The sequence below is a fragment of the Solanum tuberosum genome, unplaced genomic scaffold, assembly GCF_000226075.1.
Source record: "Solanum tuberosum cultivar DM 1-3 516 R44 unplaced genomic scaffold, SolTub_3.0 scf00338, whole genome shotgun sequence".
Classification (NCBI taxonomy): domain Eukaryota; kingdom Viridiplantae; phylum Streptophyta; class Magnoliopsida; order Solanales; family Solanaceae; genus Solanum; species Solanum tuberosum.
This window is the reverse complement of record NW_006239263.1, coordinates 398763-418186: the sequence shown is the minus strand read 5'-3', so window position 1 is coordinate 418186 and position 19424 is coordinate 398763. Positions and strand designations below refer to the sequence as shown.

Below are 19424 nucleotides of genomic sequence, written 5' to 3'. Positions count from 1 at the left end.
TCTCTATGAGTCTTTAACCTTTTCAAAAAACTTACACACACGAGATTATATATAATTTAAAATAAACTTTTTCTCTTTTCGCAATTAAGATGGAGAAAAACTTGCACCAATTATTCCTTCTCCTCATATAATTTCATGTGATTCTTTCTATTTAATTTATGTGATACACTTTCTTTTATCCTCGAAGACCGAGCCTAAAATATGACAAGGTATAAATACAATTCCGATTGTGACAAAAAGGCCTTCCAACGCCATAAAAGTGATAAGTTTTTTTTTTCTTCTTTGAGGTCCAAGGGTTTCCAGGTGATTCCCCTTTTTCTCTGAAACCCCCTTTTTTTTTTTTTTTATCGAATTTCTAATTCAATCCTTTTTATGATTTTATTTTGTATAAAAAGATTCAATTTTGTTGTTTTTTTGCAGATTATTGAAAGGCGATTTTGATTTTTGTTGCTGTTCAATCGATTTCAGGTTTGATTTCTCTTCCGATTTGTGAAAAAACGATTTTTTAAAACACCCTTTGATCCTGATTTGCATATAATTGATTGGGTTTTTTCCGATCTGGCATAGAGAGAAGACTTTGAATATATATGTGTATAGAAAATCTGGATCTGTTGATTGTTATGTTTGATTAACTTTTTGATGTTATTGGCAAAGACCCTTTTGTCTTTCCTTGAGGAATCTGTTGATTTTGTTTCTGTTTAATGAAGTATTGATAATCAATTTTCATCTGTAAATTGCTCAGAAAAGATATCTTGGTGTTTCAGGAAAATCTGTTATTTCTTGGGTGATTTGGGATTTCCGTTATGCTAATTTTTTCCGTAAAAATTGATGCACATGTTTGTTGTTTTATGTCTTGATTTGGTTGCTAAAAGTTGTTATTTTCTGGTATATGACTTAATTAGAGGACAATCTAAGGAGGATTTTAAATGGGGGTCCAACAATTTGAGGATCTTGTTTTGAATGTCGTTGCTGTAGGATTTTTGGGGAACTGAATGTTCTTCAAGGTCTCGTTTACTCTAGTTTTCAACTTGCATTCGGAAAATATGGAGTGAAGTATGCTTAAAATTGTAACTCTTAAAGGATCTCTCATCATTCTGCATTATGCTTTGTTCGGGGTAAAAGAAAGAGAGAAAAATAAAAGCATGGACGTGTTTTCTTTGTGTTAAACCGCTATGGGTGTATAACTATTTCTTTGCAATCTTGGCAGTTGGCACTATGTTAGTATCATATCAGTCTAGTGCAGTATTGTTCTCTGCTGCTATCTTGGTGCAATGAGCCACAGTAATTTAAAAACTCATAGTATTGATCTATTATAATGGAATTAATTAAGATGGGTTATAGAATAGTTAAGTATTTTGTCTTCCTTTTAATAGTTAGTTTTAATGTTCGTGCAGCTGACTTGTGTTTTTAAATGCACTTAACAGTAACTTGAGCTATGGGAAAGAGGAAGGCAAAATCAAAGCCACCTCCAAAGAAGAGGATGGACAAACTTGATACTGTTTTCAGCTGTCCTTTCTGTAGCCATGGCACCAGCGTGGAATGTCGCATGTAAGTTAATTATTTAGCATTCTCATGTCCAAGTTGTTTTTCTTCATTGACATTGGATACATTGAGCTTTTCCCTCTCTGCCTCCAAACCACTTTGGACATTGTTAGATTCAGATGATACCTAAAACAATCCTTTTGAAAGGTCCTGCTGATTTATACCATCCCCTTCCCTTCTTCCACCAGCCAAAAGAATAATAGTAGAAGTAAGGAGGGGAATAAGTTCTGTCAGCCAGCTTTATACATGCTGTACCTGCTAGTTTACATGGAAGTGTTTAGTTGCTTCCATCGGTGTGTGTAAAAAAATTCAACTCATCATGAAAAACGTGCATTGCTTCTCATTCTTGGTCAACAATTAATTTGACGTGTAATTGCTTTTGGCTCAATCTTATCGTTCATCTTTCCTGGTATCCAGTGATATGAAAAACTTGATTGGTGAGGCAAATTGCAGAATCTGCCAAGAGAGCTTCAGTACCACTGTCACAGGTATACCTAAACTTTTGGTTTCTCGTGTACCTATTAATTTATCTATGCTTCATGTTTTGTAATGACATTTGATTAGATGATTAAAACCACTGGGCCGGAAAATATAATGCATAACTTGCGACCTACTACTTCCATGAGAAAGTAGTCTGAGGAAATGGGGATAACATAGAAGAGTAATCTTTATCGATGTGTTCAATGAATTGAGTATTTTCTAGTTTACCTAACAGACTCTGGATTAAAGGATCTGCCTTCTGTCAGATAAGACTTCATATTGCATTCGCTCATGCCATATTTGTATTGGCGAAAGATTTTGTCCGTGGCCTTCATGTCTTTTCACCCTTTTAATGTCTCATTTGACTTTTGCTTGCACAAGTATAACTGGATTGCTAACAAGTTTTTTATTTTTGTGTTTTTGTCTTTGCAGCGCTAACAGAACCTATTGATATGTAAGTGCACCTAACCTTGCCATTGATTTCTTCAATGATGGATATAGATATTAAACTATTTTGAGAAGTACACACATATTTATACCGAATTCACATAACATTTACTGTAAACTATCTCTCCTCTCTGCATTTCTCATGTCTCTTTGTTGGGAACTCACAGATATAGTGAATGGATTGACGAGTGTGAACGAGTCAACAACTATGAAGAAGAAGATGTTTCTTATAGATCCTGATGAACTGCTCAGGACTGTGAGTAGACCGTTGGCAATAGTTCTGTCTCACTGCCTCAGATGAACGTGAAACTTATCCAGGCCTCGCTGGAGTCTAATAATAAGTAACTCCATTTAAGAGGCTTTCTATGTCTAAATAGTTTGAAATAGACGCAGAACCTATCTTGTTTATATTCTGCTTGTGCAAGTACAACTGTTTCTATGAAATTGGATTAACGACGTATCTACCTAATGTCAAGTAGTTTTATTTCTCCCATTACATGATGTCTCAAGTACATGTTAAGCCCTTCACCATAGGGTGACTGTTCAAACCATATCTGGAATTTTGAAATCAAGGATTAAAAATAGTCATTTAGCAGTATTATAGAAGCTTGAAGTTGGCTGGTCAAGTTCAATTTAAGCCACAACCAACTTCCTGACAAATCATCCTAAACTTGCAATTAACATATCTTCAGCACATAATAGGTGCAAGTATCTGAACCAATTCGTCCATCGCATCGATTATTTCACTGAGTACTTGTTATGTCCCTTTAGTATAACAAAGCTTATTAGAGTTGTCAATGTTAAAAGGAGCATATCTTTCCCATTTGGAGTGAAGGCCTACCTGAACATAGTTAACGCAAATATTACCAAAAAAAAACTATTAAATCTTAATAATTTTACCCCACTACACATAGAAAGCAGCAGATGTTGAAGAAAATGACCATTACATTTGGTCACCAAATTCGACACTACAACAAAAATACATTTAGTGTCAACTTGGTTCTATGAGAACAAGTAAATAGGGTTTTCATTCTCATGCAGTTAAAGTGTGCTCCATAGTCCGTGTCTCACATGACAAAGAAGCATTGACCATAAGCCCGCGGAAAGGGGAGACATCTGGTTGACCCCGACTGATGAATAAACGGCACCAGGGTAACACTTCTACCACCGGATGTTTTGAGTCTCGAGACGAAACTGCTGTATAATACAAAGGCGAAAAGCCTCTTGTTTGAAAAGAGTATCATCGAATGTATATAATTACGTTATGAAGTAGCCATCCAGATCGTCTACAAGATAGTCATAAGGATCGCTATTCCCATAATCAAATCCTTCACAAGTTGGAACAATTGGAACCGGAGCAGCATGGATGTTTCCCACATACTTCATATTGGCCTTCACTCTGCCCTTCACAGTTCGCTTGTTGTCCAAAGGAAATTCAGCAGTTAGTCTTCCCATTTGCTTTTGCAAATCAGCAACTGATACATTGCTTATCTTCCCTTTGGGAATCTTTTTCCCATCAACAAGTTTCAGTTCCAATCTGTACAAGGCACATGCATCATACTTGTTGATCTCATACTCGTAAAGATGCCATTCTAGATTTTTCATCGGTTGTGGATCCATGTAGTAGGATCTCTTCAACCCACCAAATTCATTCATCATTTGCTTCCTTGACTCATGCCAACCCCGTCCATTATAATCTGGCAATGACCTCTGCTTCCTGTTTCCACTTTCAAATGCTCTTCGAGGTTTATCAAAGAAAAGCCACTCCCTAATTATTTCACCTTCAACAACTTTAAGATCAAATAGCTCTGCAGAAGCATAAGCAAACCAGCGGATATCAGATTTTACAAGTAAAAGTGTAGAACTAAGTACACAAAAAATCGCAGCAATCAGAAATACAGATATGCCCCAGAACTCTCACCAGGTGCATTCCAGGGGGACTTTGCCGTGGCAGCACCCTCACACTCGGGAACACCAACATCTTTTCCATGTGCTTTTGCACTAAGAGCTTGAAAAAGCAAATTATCCTTTAAGCCAATACCCATTGGCCGAACAACTGGAGGCCTCCCAGGATAGCCTTCATTAGGTGCAAGAGAAGCATGATAGTCGCTGCAGTAGTCTTGAGACTTCTGACACCAATCTGACCCCATCGCAGGCCGAGGACAATCCCAAAGTGCACATTTCGGCCCCAGGAAAGCAGAGGGTGGAGGACTAATATGAATAGGAGGCATAGCATCCTCTAGGCAGAGATTTAAAGCATCAAATCCAGGTAAGTACTGCTGATCGTATTCGTGATGCAAATCAAAAGAATGGTAATCCAATTGTGTTGCAATGCCAAGATTGTTGACTCCTGTGTTATTAACCATTAAAGGCAAGCCTTTGCATTGATCAACCAACTGGAAACCTTGCTCCTGCAGCACCTGAGTTACATTGAAACCCTACAGCAAACAAATTGCTTAACAGGTAAGAATTAATTGATCACTTAAACATGCATTCTAAACCAGCTGAAAAACAAAAGATTGCGAAAGGTCTAATCTTCACTTGTTAGAAATCAACCAACAAAGGAGATATACAAAGCTATATGAAGAGAAGGGTCAGGAGGCTATTTAGATAAATGAGAAACATGCTGTAGGATAATTGTTAAGGAAAACTTCAAGCAAGATAGCAGCCACAACAGACATGAACTTCAAACCAAATTAAACCATCATTTTCTTCCTAAAAGGCCAAAGTGTACATAGCACTCATTTTTAGATTAATTCAAATGATACTCTCAGTTTTATTCTATGTCGTTCAATCGTGCATTAACAATATGTCAAATGTGACTTCCTCCAAGCATTAATAGTGGTGGAAGAAAATACTAATGTAATAGCTACCTGATAGAGAAACCATTAAGATGAAGCTTAAATTTGATTAAAGATATCTATACATATATGACTGCTATTCTTATTGATATTGATCAATGTGGGCTAGAAATAATCCTCCCATTTATTTAAGACATAAAAGTTTATCAATTGTGAAAGGTTTCCCAAGGAGAAGCAGCAACCTCCTTGTAATTACCAGGTCTAAACATCAAATATCAATCAAGTCATACTCAAGCTAATCTATAGGAAGATCATTCTGTCACAAGATCATACCAATCAGAAGAGTCCAGCAATTGCAGAAGATGAAATTACAAGTAAAATGCATACCTCTTGAAAACCAGTAACGCTAACTTTTTGAGCATCAGGCTCAGGCTTAGGTGCAGCTAATGCACTGGTGGCATCATCTTCTTCCTCACCCAATAGCAGTCTATAGATATCTGCTGATGATGACACACGGCTTCCTCCCTGCAAAGGCAGCCATTATGAAAAACACACAATTGTATAGCTCTATGCCACCAATACCCGAAGACAGAAACATACTTATAACAATACCACGTTCAATAAACGAAACCAATACAAAGGATATAGGAAACATAAATTCACACAGCCTACAATATTCATAAATACTGTCTTTTGACTAACATAGTGAAATTGATCCGCACTCGCTATATGCCAAAACTTTCTTTGTGCATGTGCTCAAGCATGCTTCAAGTCACGAGACCATTAAAACACAAGCTTACATATAAGAAGACACACCAACATGCATTTTTTCCTTTGCAATGTACCCACCACGGACAGGTACAAAAGATAAAACCTCTAAGTGCGCTCAGAGCTAAAAGGGACGTAAATATTTGTTCTTGCCTGCAAAGAAGAAGCCGGTGATGGCTCATTAAGCTCAGATTTCCATTCACGCAGCATCTGGTGGACTTGCTCTTCAAGCAACCCAACATCATACGTTCGGCTTTCCTTCCTTGCAGATTGTAGATTAGTTAACACACCCTGCAGATCATCCACACGGTTCTTTGCCCTGTCCTTGAAGAGCTGGTGTGATGCAGACTTACATGCACCCCTCTTCGAAACCTTCCTCATCCAATCAAACAAAAGAACACCCTAAACTCCTCACCTGCAAAAAACCAACAAGTAAACATACTTAACTCTAAACATCCCATTCTGTTTATCAATTTCTCTTCAAATATATACCCACCACAACACCTAAACCATATGCAACAAATAAATACCAGTACAGAATATCTGTTACAAACCCAATACCTCAAACAACAAGAAGAAAAACCCAACAAAACCCAACTCAAAATCTAACACAATACTAAAATTCAAACATCAATTTCTTACCAAATCCAATTATTTCTCACAAGCATCAAATCCCAAAGAAACCCAAAATCAGAAATGAAAGATTACCCAAGTTAAACCTCAAAACAACCAATAAAACTCGCTCCTCACGATCTCCAGCTGGAAACAACAACTTGAAATCCCCAAATTATCGGAATCAAAAACAATTGGAGCATCAGATTCTACTAAAATTTATGCATATATATTAAAAAACAGAATAAAAACAAGAAAAAAAAGACGCCCAAGTTGCCAAAAAAGCAGAATCACATTCCAAACATAAAGAAATTCGAAAAGTAAACCAAAAAAAAAAAAAAAACTAAAAGGGGTTGTACCAGTTAGCGGTGAACCAAACTGAACAAATGCAAGTGAAGATAGAAAGGAAGTGAAAATGCTGGTCAGTGTTCCTTCTATATAGAGAAGAATTGGGATTTTGCTTCGGTAAATTTCTTGGAATTTTGATGATTTTGAGCTTAGAGAAGAGTAGAAGAAGACTGGTTAGTGGTTACTATCAATACCTAAAGAAAGAAAAAAAATGCGATTTTGATGACATTTCATGTCTACGCGGCAAAAGCATGAGGCAAGGGGTGTATATATGTATGATGTTGCTTTGAATTTCCTTTTATACCCCCACTCCCCGACTAGCTCGACTAATTTAGATTTACGTTCGATGATTGATTTTGGATCGTGTCGTTGAGTATTCGTGATTGAAGTTGCAATATGCTTGAAGTTTCGTGTTATTTCTGCATGGAAACTTCCGACGTATGTGTTTGAAGTACGAATTGTTTTTTTATTCTCAAAGCTTTAACACGAAAAAAGTTCAAAGACAAAAAGATCTCTTATCAATTTCACCATCCCTTCCATTTGTTTTATCATCTTTATTTATTTGACTAGAAAAAGCAATGGAACATTTTTTTTTCCTACTCCTCCAAAAGAATGTAAAATAAAAAATAAAATTTATACATTTAAAAGTTATATTAAATTACCATTTTTCTATAGCTAAGCCTAAGAATAATGTTAATTACCGACAAAACAGACTGGCCCAAGTGGGAGATTGTTAGCGAAAAAGTTAAAATTTAAATTTTATAGATTCTAAATTTAAATATAATGATATTAGGGGTTGGTAATTGAATTTTAAATTCATTTTTTTTTATACATATTGAATAAATTATTTGATAAAGATATATAATTTAGATTAAAATTACTAAATCGATCGAACAATTAAGTAACTTTCTAGCCCCACACCAGGATAGTGGATGGAATACAATTGCATTGTCTAAGAATAAGGACAAAAATAGAATCTTGTTCCCAATATGAAGTTTGAGGACTACAATTTCACAATGAGATTCTCACTCATGTTGTGGGAATATCAATTCCCTTCCTAAAACAGATGACTAGAAAAAAAAGTTGCCAACAACCGCTCGATATTTAGATCAAATCAATAACAATAAGTCATGTAATAAGTTGGCAAGTTGTTTCCAAGGCAATCTTGAAGAGCTGCAATCTCACTTAATCAAAAAGATAACAACATACCTGATGTAATCCCGTAAGTGGGAACTAGGGAAAGTAATGTATAAGCAGACCTTATCCCGTATCTTGGCAAGCAGAGAGGTTGTTTCCGACAGACAAAAAAAGGAAAAAATGATTCCCATTGACACTTTTCATCAAGAACCAAAGTGAAGAATATGACTCTTTGTGATGATGTGTTAATGAGAGATTGGCCTCTTTTTTTCAGCCTTTATGAGCAGCATCCAGATCCATTCAGCAGAAAGGGCTTTTGTTGTGTGTGTGAATAATAAAAAGAGAAAGAACAAGGGAAGAAAGGCATAAAGGGTACACCTCCATTATCATCTTCAAGATTCCATGATAGTCAAATTCTTGATCACTACTGATATCTGCTATCAATAATGATTTCTGCAGATAAGGGGGCATCTAGACTTACTTTTAACTAGCATCAACATCAGATGCTAGTTGAAGATGATAAGTTTCTTAAGAGTATGTCATCACAGACATCAACTTTTCTATCAGGTTGGGTGGATGAATGTAAACTAAGAAGAACATGGCACAAAACGAAGGTGGCACAACAAAATTTAGGCTAATTTCACCAAATTTAGCATTCAAAAACTTTCATAAACAACGGCTAATTTAAGATTCAACTTTATTTACAGTGAGCGGATAGAAGCTTAGACCGAGCTTTTAAAAAAATGAGCCAAATAGGACTTGGATCAAAAGAATGAAAAGAAAAAAAAATGATTCCTATGTAGCCAAAACTGAGCAAACAAATCATGCTGGTGTTGCTGACTTGCCTTCTCCAATATGAGGAATTCTGAAATTGAACATACCAGCAAGTCCCTTTCCCCTAGCTAGCTGTTCCAGCTCTTGAATTTTGCTTTGAAGGCCCTTTATCTCCTTTTCCAATGCTTCATCTCGTAGTCTCAATTTCTGAAAAACACTTCTTGAACTAAGATATAACTTTTGAACACATATCTAGGAAGAAAGTTCACAGGTTCTTATACGATATATAGAACTTTTAAAATTTCCAATTAGGTGGAACGTAACATGAACATAGTTCACCAGATCACCAGATATAAAAAGCAAAAGTAGCAAAGGAAGAAAATCTTTTTGAATTAGAACCCCATGCTGATATCTAGTACCAGAAGTGATAAAATAAAATAGCATGTACTACTCTAATAGATGGTGTATATATCTGAGTTTGACTTTGAATTATAACCAACAGTACAGGTGGAAATATTGATATTACTAGTGGTTAGTGGTGCAAAAATACCCCGCCACGAGAGGCAAATCAACAGACTAATGCATGTCGTCATCCAAGGCGATCAGATTTAGATAGAATATAGAAGGAAAAACTTCAAAGAGGGATTATAAAGCATATTTAAGAGAAATATCAAGAGGACAATGTTAAAACTTTCAGGTGAAGATGAAATAGTCAAGCTTGAAGATTAGATAATAGATAAAGCACACTTAAGAGCTTGCTAAGAAGAAATAAGAAGAATATGATAGGATTACCTCCATTTCTTGCCTACGAAGTTCCTCCTTCTTAGCCTCTGACCGAGAATTCCTTTGCACCTCAAACACAACAATAGCACCTGCGACCTGTTCAGCACATTGCAAAAGTTGCACAAATATTAATTAGAAGATGCACAGGCAGCAGATGGCAACGGCAGGTCATGTTTCAAGGGTTAAAGTTGACCACAAGTCTCAAGAGATTCAAGGCATAGACATTGATGTGTGTATGTGCAGATGCCACTGAACACAAATAGATTCAAGAAAAAAAGTCCTAATGGCTTGTCGTTATACTGAAAGTGACATACACAAAGTGCGTCATGGCATAAGATAATCTGTACGTTCCAGTGACCAAGCATTAGTATAACGGGATGCATCATGCAACATGCATCGACATTAATTTAAACCTAATTACTCTATCACACTGTTAATGAGCAGCTGAAACAGGCATTAGGACTTTCAATATAGCAGCTTCAGCCAGCTCTGCTGGACTAATAACTTTTCCATTGCATTCTCCACTTCCATTGACATATTAGTTCCAAAGAATTTAGAAACTGCTTGACCATCCAATTAAGAAATTGTGAGACAATACAATATCCGATTTAGTAGCAGCAAGCACTGAAGGGCATCATGGCACACTAAACTCCCGCTATGTGCAAGGCCCAAAAAGGCAGAGCCAAAGCGGTCTATTGTATGCATTCTTACCTCGCATGTTTGCGCCAACTCTTACTATGCCAGCAAGTACAAGACAAAATTTGTCAAGACTTGGAGCTCTTTCTTTTCAAGAACTTAGTGCAGTCATTGAACAAATATTTTTGGGCAAGCAAGTAAATGAATCGAATCATTTGTTGAACTGTTAATACTTCATAAACACCCAAAACCAACCCTAAAAACTTCCCGCCTTCTCTTCTCTTCCTCCACTGACACGTATTTGGCTACTACACTATCAGATTTTAATAAAGTTTCAAATGTTTATTGCATATGCTAGCTTGGAATTAAAAGAGTTCTCTGTCAAAAGCCCTTTCAATAGATTTATCCATAAGAAAATTATGTTGCAAGAAAGCATGTAGAGATTCTAAACATCGGCACATGCACGAAATAGCGTAGACAACTCTGGCCTTCAAAACTGTATTGCCAATTTGCCATGACAGGCAGCTGAGACTTTATTTTCATTGAAGCAAATCACCCAAAGCAATAATTCTTAAATTACCAAGATCAGATGTTGTGCACATGCACAAAGCTTTGATATGTATATTGACATATGAAAATTTCCTAAACAAGGTGGTACTTCTCTCATGGCTCTTTGTGCCTTCTGTTCTACTAGCAGTCGACTTTTTGGAAGAATAAATTTTAAGGGAGTTGTACAGAGAAAGATTTAGAAGTCATATTGGTCTAGGCGAAGCGCACACATCAATGGAAGATGAGAGTTATAAGCCTTTGTATTTTCATCATAGCTTTTCTACTCTTGCATTTTTTTTCATACGTTTCTCAAAAACAATTTTCTTGAGCCGAGGGTCTATCGGAGACCGCCTCTTTACCCCACAAACGGAGGGAGTACCTTATTTGAGTGAGAGAACATAACATGTTCCTTTTTTCTTTTGGGGGTAACTAAGGAGAACATATAAAGTTTTACATGTGTAAAAAAATTGTATCATTCGATTGCTTAGCAACGCTTGTCTGCGCGTTCACAAAAATTAACATATGTAATAGATAAGAATCAGGGTAGCTAACTATCAGACATTATTGCAAAAATCAAGTAGGAGAATAAACAATACCGAGAAAACAAAAAGTTCCCCCAGAAGATCAACAGCGGCTTGAACCGCTTTCTCTTCATTCAAAGGTCTTATTCCAACATCAGTTGCATGGCCATATATCCGTCTTTGCATGGTTGTTGTTATCCGGTGATTCGCCTGGATTCAGCAATGTATGTAATGAAAGATGATTCATATATGCAGAAACTCTTAACAAGTCAAAGTAAAAACAGAAGTGGAGCATAACCTTGAAAGAATGAAGTCTACTAGAGTATTCACATCTGAAACGAAATATGTGGAATGTATTGAAACATATCTAGGAACAATCAGAGAAGGATGCAAGTGTGCTACATGTATAACCACATGAAGCATAGAGGAAAACGGACCACGTGAAATGAACTGCTATTTTGCGAGAAGAACTGCGTAGACAACAAATTTCAGACAAACTCATGAACTATAATACAAACCAGTATTAACCACAAAAGTGAGGCGCATGCAACAAAATTTCTAAGACATAAAATCCCTTAATGGAGATACCACAAGCATCAATGGACACAATATTTTCAAAAAATGACCATCATGCTTGTGATGTCTAACCATTGCATTTGCTAGTCACTGCAGTTTGTCATCAATACGTCAATATATTCCTGTCAATGTCTAGATCACATTTTCTTTGTACATTTTCTTGTATGAACAAAAGTAGTAGGAGTCAATTACAAATATGTTAGACGCAACAGGTAGTCTTTCTAACAGAGCAATGATGTCATTGCATGGCATTAAGATTTGCAGTCTTTCAGTGACGAATTGCAATTCTATATATCTATACTACCAGAAATACTTGAGAAGAGACTTGCCAACATTTGAAAGACAGAACGTGATACATTTCTGTTCATATAAATTTAAGACCATTACTCAATGAGGCAGCCACCCACATTTTAGAATTGGACACACTCTTTTAAACTAGCACTAGCATCTACTAATCATACTATCAAATACAAAAACAGCAAAATTTATACCCTCTTCAGGAAAAAAAAACTTTACATGATGCAACTGGACTCATAGCTAAACAGAGAGATTGTAATGACAGGGAACAATTTTCCTCTTAGTTGACCTTCTAAGATGATCCAACCTTCTGGAAAATTTAAATATGGATCAGAACCAACAAAAGATGGTAAAATTCCCCAACAATTCTGCTACAAATAATTGAATGTCACGTTGGAAGAAAACAAGAAGTTATAAGTCGTCACCATTAAAAAAAAAAAACATGATTCTCCTACATTTTGAGCTCTTCTAAAACCTACAATCTCTTGACTTGAACAACCCAAAACCAAAGCAAGAAAAGGTGATCCCGCAACAGTTCTTCTACAAATAATTGAATATCAAGTTGGAAAAAAAGCTAGAATCTATAAATTCTCACCATTTTAACGGCAAAATTCCACAATTCTTTATTTTGATCAGGTAAAAGTATTTTCATTCATAAACATGACCAAAACAGTCGCATACAAAAAATTCCACAATTCTTCTAAAACCAACAATCTCTTATTATACTTGCTGTCCCCTTTGCTTTATTATCACTCTCCTATTATCTTATTTTTCTATTTTAATTATCATATGTTGTTTTCTTTTGCTTCGGTTATCGTATTATTTTGTTATTGACTTATTGCTATTGTTATGTTCTTCATTTTTTTCCATTATTTGCTTAAAATTGCTTTGTTTGAATTGAGGATCTTCCGGAAACAACTCTCTACCCTCCCAAAATAAAGGTATGGTCTGCGCACACACCACTCTCTCCAGACCTCACTTGTAAGATTATACTGGATATATTGTTGTTGTATTCCAGAAAAGGAATCATGACAGAATAAATTCAAATCAATATACAATCATCAACCCAACTCATCCTATTTAAACGTCGACCCAAGATCGACCAAAGAATGACAGTTATCCTAAAAATGATACTCTCTCCGTTTCAAAAAGAATGACTTAGTTTGACTTGGAACAGAGTTTAAGAAAAGCAAGAAACTTTTTAATCCTGTGGTTCTAAATTAAAGTTATGTCAAATGTACCAAAATACCCTTTAATCTTGTGTCCTTAAACAAGTCACGTGGAAAATTGAAGTTAAAGTGTTGCCAAAAAAAGGAAAGGGGTCATTCTTTTTGAAACAGACTAAAAAGAAAACGAGGCCAGTCTTTTTGAAACAGAAGGAGTACATATAATCAACCCCAATTAGTTTTAAATTTACATGTACTTGATCAATTCAATCACCAACCCAACACCAACATACCAGTTTAGTCCCACACAATGAGGTATGGAAAAGATAAAATGTAGACAGACCTTACCCCTACCTCATAGGTAGAGTAACTATTTCTGATAGACTCTCAGCTCAATCCATTCACCAACCCAACAACAACATACCCAGTGTGGCCCCACACAATGGGGTCTGGAAAAGATAGAATCTAGGCAGACCTTACCCCTAACTCACAGGTAGAGAGATCATTTCTAATAGACCCTCGGCTCAATCCAATCACCAACCCAACAATAAACCCAGTATAGTCCCACATAGTGGAGTCTAAAAAAGATAAATATATGCAGACTTCTTTCTCAAGTGATAAAGAGTCTGTTCCTGATAAACCCTCAGCTCAATCCAATCACCAACCTAACAACAATATAACCAGTATAGTCCCACACAGGCGGTGTCTGAAAAAGAAAATGTATGCATAGCTTACCCCTACCTCAATAGGTAAAAGAGGTTGTTTCCAATAGATCATCGGCTCAATCCAATCACTAACCCAACAACAACAGCCGGTGTAGGCCCACACAGTGGGGTCTAAGAAAAATAAATGTTTGCAGAGAGGTTGTTTCCAATAGATTATCGGCTCAATCCAATCACCAACCCAACAACAACAACATACCCAGTGTAGTCCCATATAATGAGGCGTGAAAAAGATAAAATATACGCACACTTCACCCCTGTCTCAATAAGTAAATACACTATTTTCAATAAACCCTCAGCTCAACCCAAAAACAAAAAAAAACTTGAATCACAAATTATTATTACTATTACATAATACTATTAAAAGGGTTTATCATGGGAATTACCTGGGCAATGCTGATGATGAAATTACGGAATTTGGGATGCAACCCAGCTTCTTTCTTAAGCCTAGCAGCAATGGGTTTACTCAAAGTTCTCAAAGCAAGTGTCCCTAACTTCAATAATGGAAGGACCATCACTTTGGATTTTGTCTACTCTATCTTAATTTTAACACTAAAAAGTAAAATTCTTTGATCTGGGAATTTTGTATTTTATATATATATTGTATAGTATTATTCTTGCTTGATCCCCGGAATTTGACCAGTCCGGTGGTTGATACATTTTCTTGAGGAATAAGCTAACTGCTGCGTGTACCCAAGGTTAGCGCTGGAAATTCTTTTTGGAATGATCCAATTAATAAGTAGGCTATGGTCTTCAAGCCCATTTAAATTAAAAGTTGATCAAACCTCTAAGTCTATGTTTATCGTGTCACGTAATTTTTCCGCATCTTTTTCAATTTTCTCAAATATTTTAAAAAAATTTAAAAGGTACTTTGACTTAAAAACACTTATAATAAGTCAATTTAAATAGTCTCTATGTGATAGTAGTTTGAAGCATCGTTATTTAAGACAGATTCAAAATTTATACATTATTTATAATTTAGCTACTTTGATATCAAGTTTGAAATTCTAGGTATAACGTAATTCACCATAAGAAGCCTTTTGGAGCGTTTCTAGCTGCATATTATATGGAAGTCGCATTGATTAGTTGGTTCTTAAGTTTCACATTTTTATTTGGTCAATACTTATTGTTTATGAGTTTCCCAAGGTCAACTCAAATTTCATTTTTTCCCAAAGTCAACATAAACCTTTATGTATTGTACATATATATATATATATATATATATATATAGTTAGTTAGTTAGTTAGTTACTAGCTAGCTTCATATGAATGTAACACAAAATAAGAAAGAAAAGAAGAAAATATGAAGAAATTTTTGTTTATGATTTGCTTGTTAATTGCAATTGCTAATTTGTCTTCAACTCTTGGGCTTAATTTAAGTCCAAAAGGAGTTGAAAAATGGTTCAAGAATTTATCACATGCAAAGGAAAAAATGACCAAATTTCACTTTTATTTTCATGACATTGTGAGTGGAAAGAATCCATCAGCAATTCAGATAGCACAAGCCAATGTTACCTCTTTGTCTCCCACATCTTTTGGGTTAGTGAGGATGATGGACAACCCAATGACTATTGGACCAAATATCAATTCCGAGGTAAATATTAAAGTTTATAATCATCTCATTCAAAATACTAAAGTTCATGTGCTTACCTTTTGGCACAAGAGATCTCGCTGGTATTTTTCATCTCAAATATATATATATATATATATGATCCTTCGATTGATGATTTTCTATCATGAAAAGCTTGATTCATAGCATGTGAAGGTATATCTAAATCTTTTCAAATGTATGGAAGCATATTTGAACTATTTCCATTGTTTAGGGACATACTTTGAATTATCGTAAGAGGGTAATTAAATAAACAAATTTGATAGTTTAGTGGTAAATTTTTAATCTTTTATTTATCTACGTGACTTCATTGTGATAAATGTCATAGTCAAGCTACACAATCGTGAAAGGGAGGGTCGCATAAGGGTAAATTTGAACATTTTTTCCTTTACTTTAACACTGAAACATGCTCGTGGATTGATTCGTTTTGATTGTCAAGCACATGAACATTCTTTTTTTTTTAATAATGGATGACAGTGAAATTCAAAGCAGACTATTACCATTTATGACTATATATCTTATTAAATATTTTAAATTTACTCAATTAAATTTTTAACAGGTAATTGGTCGAGCTCAAGGAATGTATGGCTTCACCTCGTTTGAAGATAGAGAACTACTTATGACTTTTAACTTTGTGTTCACCAAAGGCAAGCACAATGGTAGCACACTCAGTATCCTCGGACACAACCGAGCGTCTCGCGAGTATCGTGAGTTGCCGGTGGTTGGTGGCTCCGGTGTTTTCCGGCTAGCACGAGGTACTGTGACAGCGAAAACTTATTGGTACAATGCCACTACTCGTGATGTAATAATTGAATGTCATGTTATAATTTTACATTATTGAACTCCTTAATTTCCTCCCTATTTGTTTAGTTTGTTTTTGTAATTGTTCATGTATTGTCAACTTTATTGTAACAAATCAATAAATTATACAGTAATGTTTTTGTTATGTCCTATATCGGTCTGTTGGAGTAATGGTTAACAATGGTGGTAATATATATATAGTTAGTGGTGATAACTGATAATTATAGTGGATGATAGTAATGGCTAATAGTGATGATGATTGATAGTAGTGATTGACGTCTTCACGATATATAGTAATGACGGACTCGTTTGGCCATAGATTTTCCAAGTAAAATTTGGGGAATTTTTTTGCAAATAATGTCTGTCCATACACTTTGTCATTATTTGGCAAATATTTTTGTCAAATAACCCAAATTTCCGAATACTATAAAAAACTAGTATTCGGGCCAAGTCTTATTATTTGAGAACTTTTAATAATTCAAATTTTACACCAAACTTTTATCTTTTACAAAAACACCTTCTATAATAGTTATTTGCGTTGTTTTACATAATTTTTTACGTGAACATCAAAGTAGTAATGGAATATTCAGTGATGATATGGTTATTGATGAAAATGATGATCAATCAGCTAAGGGTAGCAAAGTCGTGTGCCATGTAATACAAACTCATGGTTAGTTTTGATAGTTTTTAAAAGTTATGCGTATAAATCATTTTTCTTTTAAAAAGATTAAATATATTTCTCAAATACTATGGCCAAACAATAGTGAAATTTCACCCAAATAATATTTGTCAAAAAATATTTGGAAATCTATGAACAAATACTAGCTAATGGTGATGATTATCGATAGTAATTGATGACTGTTTGGTAAATGTGATTGGTGACCACGAAAAATTGATTGTGGTAGTTAGCAATGTCACAAAATGATCCTACCACGTCATCGATCCATAAATCCCTTCTTAAATCAATCTAAACCGTTCGATCAAATCACTATCGACGGTTCTAATCATTTCAGCTATACAAAATTCACAAATAAAAAAACAAAGAAGCACAATACTTTCCACGTCATCGATCCGCAATTCACATCTCTTTCAAATCAATCAGAACCGTTGATTCCACAATGAACTCTTTCAAAACCAACGCTCATGATTACCTTCTCATTCTTCCACGTCATCGATCCGTGTCAACAAAATCAACGGCCACGATTAATCCTCCCTCCCCGCCCAAACTTTCAAAATTTTCCTCTATAAATAGTCTCCCATTTTCAAACAAAATTTCATATAAAAATCCCAAATCTAGAAACCCTAAAGCAATTGGAAATCGAGATTAAGAAATGGCTCGTACAAAGCAAACTGCTCGTAAATCGACTGGAGGCAAAGCTCCAAGGAAGCAATTGGCAACAAAAGCTGCTAGGAAATCTGCTCCGGCGACCGGAGGAGTGAAGAAGCCACACAGATTCAGGCCAGGTACCGTGGCGCTGAGAGAAATTCGTAAGTATCAGAAATCAACTGAGCTTCTGATCAGGAAGCTTCCGTTCCAGCGTTTGGTTCGTGAGATTGCTCAGGACTTTAAGACTGATCTCCGTTTCCAGAGCTCTGCTGTTGCTGCGCTACAGGAGGCAGCTGAGGCGTATCTCGTAGGATTGTTTGAGGATACTAACCTTTGTGCAATTCATGCTAAGAGGGTTACCATTATGCCAAAAGATATTCAGCTTGCAAGGAGAATTAGGGGTGAAAGAGCTTAAAATGTTGTAGTGATTTGAGTATATAGTGGGGATGTTTTGAACCTTTTATGATTTGATTCGGAATTTTCTCAATTCTGAAAATGTATGAAGTCTATTCCAATTTATGTTCAGTTTGACTATCTCTTTCTCTTGCATACATTTTTCTTACTTTATATATATTGTTCGGCATAGCTATAGATGGTCTTGCAGTTTGTTAATTGTTTCCAAGCACTAATTATCTTTTGTTATGAGTAATGAGAAATGAAAGATGCTATGGGAATTGCTTGATGTTAGTAATCTGAATATGCTGAGATTTTGAAGTTCTTTTTGATTTAATATTTTGTGAAATCTGTTTCATCCTATTTATGTCCATCTGCTTCGAAGTTAATTCCAGTATTAAACATGAATGTGAAGTCTAAAGACGTTAATCAGAAGATACAAGTAATGGAAAATGACCATTTTTTACACCATGTTGAATCCTTAAGACTAGTCCTTGAAGCCTGTGTCTATTCTATTATGCATTTAGAAAGTTTTGCTAGTATTGTTTTCTTGCTTGAACAACGTCCGTGATTGCAAGTGATCTTTAAACTTCCCTTTGCTCTGTTGAGAGGTTATGAATTAGTCAATCTCAGCTTCTCAAATTGGATTCAATTTGGTTAAAATAGTATTTCACATGTACTTTCTAGTTCTTTGATTTGTGTTACTATCACTTGTACTTCGTTTATCACACTATTTTATTGTACTTTGTTTTTCCTTTCTTTGCTTTGTCATACTTTCTATATTATTTGCTTTGATATGCTTATCCTTGAGCTGAATGTCTATCAAAAAACAACCGCTTTACCTCCCAAGTTACAGGTAGATTTGTGTGTACTTTAGCCTCCGTAGACCTCACTTGTGAGATTACACTGGGTATGTTATTGTGGTGGTGTAAGATGCTAATTTGAAGATGAAAATTATGGTAAATTGCCAAACTTAACACTTCTGGATGTGAATACTTAGAAAGAGGTCTTTGAAGTCTGGTTTAGTACTAGTCTCCTTTTTTAGTGGAACAGATACATTTGAAAATCCTCAAATTTTGAGATAACTTCCATGGAGAAATTCCTAATTTGTGTGGATGTGAAATCTCCTAAATTGA

The 19424-nt window shown here is 35.4% G+C and overlaps 5 protein-coding genes across 8 annotated transcripts; 3 read left to right on the top strand and 2 right to left on the bottom strand.

Moving 5' to 3' along the window:
- Positions 1–217: 217 nt before the first annotated feature.
- On the top strand, positions 218–2965 carry LOC102587866 (transcription elongation factor 1 homolog). Of its 2 annotated transcripts, none has more exons than XM_006360987.2 (6): positions 218–303; positions 421–468; positions 1395–1548; positions 1960–2030; positions 2455–2476; positions 2637–2965. In XM_006360987.2, exons 3-6 carry the CDS (start codon positions 1436–1438, stop codon positions 2707–2709), a joined length of 279 nt encoding a protein of 92 aa, XP_006361049.1. In that variant the 5' UTR covers positions 218–303; positions 421–468; positions 1395–1435; the 3' UTR covers positions 2710–2965. The 2 variants fall into 2 exon arrangements, with proteins under 2 accessions (XP_006361049.1, XP_006361048.1); XM_006360986.2 differs by having other exon boundaries at positions 227–303; positions 1425–1548.
- A 409-nt stretch (positions 2966–3374) lies between these two features.
- Positions 3375–7403, bottom strand: LOC102587112 (transcription factor VOZ1). Of its 3 annotated transcripts, none has more exons than XM_006360983.2 (5): positions 7010–7403; positions 6192–6453; positions 5658–5795; positions 4391–4907; positions 3375–4277 (listed from the first exon to the last, which is right to left on the bottom strand). In XM_006360983.2, the coding sequence occupies exons 2-5, from the start codon at positions 6417–6419 to the stop codon at positions 3727–3729; spliced, it is 1434 nt and encodes a 477-aa protein (XP_006361045.1). In that variant the 5' UTR covers positions 6420–6453; positions 7010–7403; the 3' UTR covers positions 3375–3726. The 3 variants fall into 3 exon arrangements, with proteins under 3 accessions (XP_006361045.1, XP_006361046.1, XP_006361047.1); XM_006360984.2 differs by lacking the exon at positions 7010–7403 and adding an exon at positions 6681–6874; XM_006360985.2 differs by lacking the exon at positions 7010–7403 and adding an exon at positions 6747–6874.
- Positions 7404–8763: 1360 nt separating this feature from the next.
- LOC102586765 (optic atrophy 3 protein homolog) lies at positions 8764–14882 on the bottom strand. The gene is made up of 4 exons (XM_006360982.2): positions 14546–14882; positions 11474–11608; positions 9702–9788; positions 8764–9116 (listed from the first exon to the last, which is right to left on the bottom strand). The coding sequence occupies exons 1-4, from the start codon at positions 14672–14674 to the stop codon at positions 8958–8960; spliced, it is 510 nt and encodes a 169-aa protein (XP_006361044.1). The 5' UTR covers positions 14675–14882; the 3' UTR covers positions 8764–8957.
- A 578-nt stretch (positions 14883–15460) lies between these two features.
- On the top strand, positions 15461–16674 carry LOC102586436 (dirigent protein 22-like). Its single transcript, XM_006360981.2, has 2 exons — positions 15461–15752; positions 16327–16674. The coding sequence occupies exons 1-2, from the start codon at positions 15462–15464 to the stop codon at positions 16606–16608; spliced, it is 573 nt and encodes a 190-aa protein (XP_006361043.1). The 5' UTR covers position 15461; the 3' UTR covers positions 16609–16674.
- A 1176-nt stretch (positions 16675–17850) lies between these two features.
- On the top strand, positions 17851–18419 carry LOC102586107 (histone H3.2). Its single transcript, XM_006360980.2, has one exon. It carries the CDS (start codon positions 17900–17902, stop codon positions 18308–18310), a length of 411 nt encoding a protein of 136 aa, XP_006361042.1. The 5' UTR covers positions 17851–17899; the 3' UTR covers positions 18311–18419.
- The last annotated feature ends 1005 nt before the right edge of the window (positions 18420–19424 follow it).

Excerpts from the sequence above, each read along its gene's own strand:
- LOC102587866 (XM_006360987.2), top strand. The coding sequence starts at position 1,436 with ATGGGAAAGAGGAAGGCAAAATCAAAGCCACCTCCAAAGAAGAGGATG. Across the intron at positions 1,549-1,959 it reads ACCAGCGTGGAATGTCGCAT|TGATATGAAAAACTTGATTG; the intron begins GTAAGTTAATTA and ends CCTGGTATCCAG. Across the intron at positions 2,031-2,454 it reads CTTCAGTACCACTGTCACAG|CGCTAACAGAACCTATTGAT; the intron begins GTATACCTAAAC and ends TTGTCTTTGCAG.
- LOC102587112 (XM_006360983.2), bottom strand. The coding sequence starts at position 6,419 with ATGAGGAAGGTTTCGAAGAGGGGTGCATGTAAGTCTGCATCACACCAG. Across the intron at positions 4,908-5,657 it reads GCGTTACTGGTTTTCAAGAG|GGTTTCAATGTAACTCAGGT; the intron begins GTATGCATTTTA and ends TGTTTGCTGTAG. Across the intron at positions 4,278-4,390 it reads GTCCCCCTGGAATGCACCTG|AGCTATTTGATCTTAAAGTT; the intron begins GTGAGAGTTCTG and ends ATGCTTCTGCAG.
- LOC102586765 (XM_006360982.2), bottom strand. The coding sequence starts at position 14,674 with ATGGTCCTTCCATTATTGAAGTTAGGGACACTTGCTTTGAGAACTTTG. Across the intron at positions 9,789-11,473 it reads GGGAACTTTTTGTTTTCTCG|GTCGCAGGTGCTATTGTTGT; the intron begins GTATTGTTTATT and ends TGTGCTGAACAG. Across the intron at positions 9,117-9,701 it reads TTCGTAGGCAAGAAATGGAG|AAATTGAGACTACGAGATGA; the intron begins GTAATCCTATCA and ends AGTGTTTTTCAG.
- LOC102586436 (XM_006360981.2), top strand. The coding sequence starts at position 15,462 with ATGAAGAAATTTTTGTTTATGATTTGCTTGTTAATTGCAATTGCTAAT. Across the intron at positions 15,753-16,326 it reads GACCAAATATCAATTCCGAG|GTAATTGGTCGAGCTCAAGG; the intron begins GTAAATATTAAA and ends AATTTTTAACAG.
- LOC102586107 (XM_006360980.2), top strand. The coding sequence starts at position 17,900 with ATGGCTCGTACAAAGCAAACTGCTCGTAAATCGACTGGAGGCAAAGCT.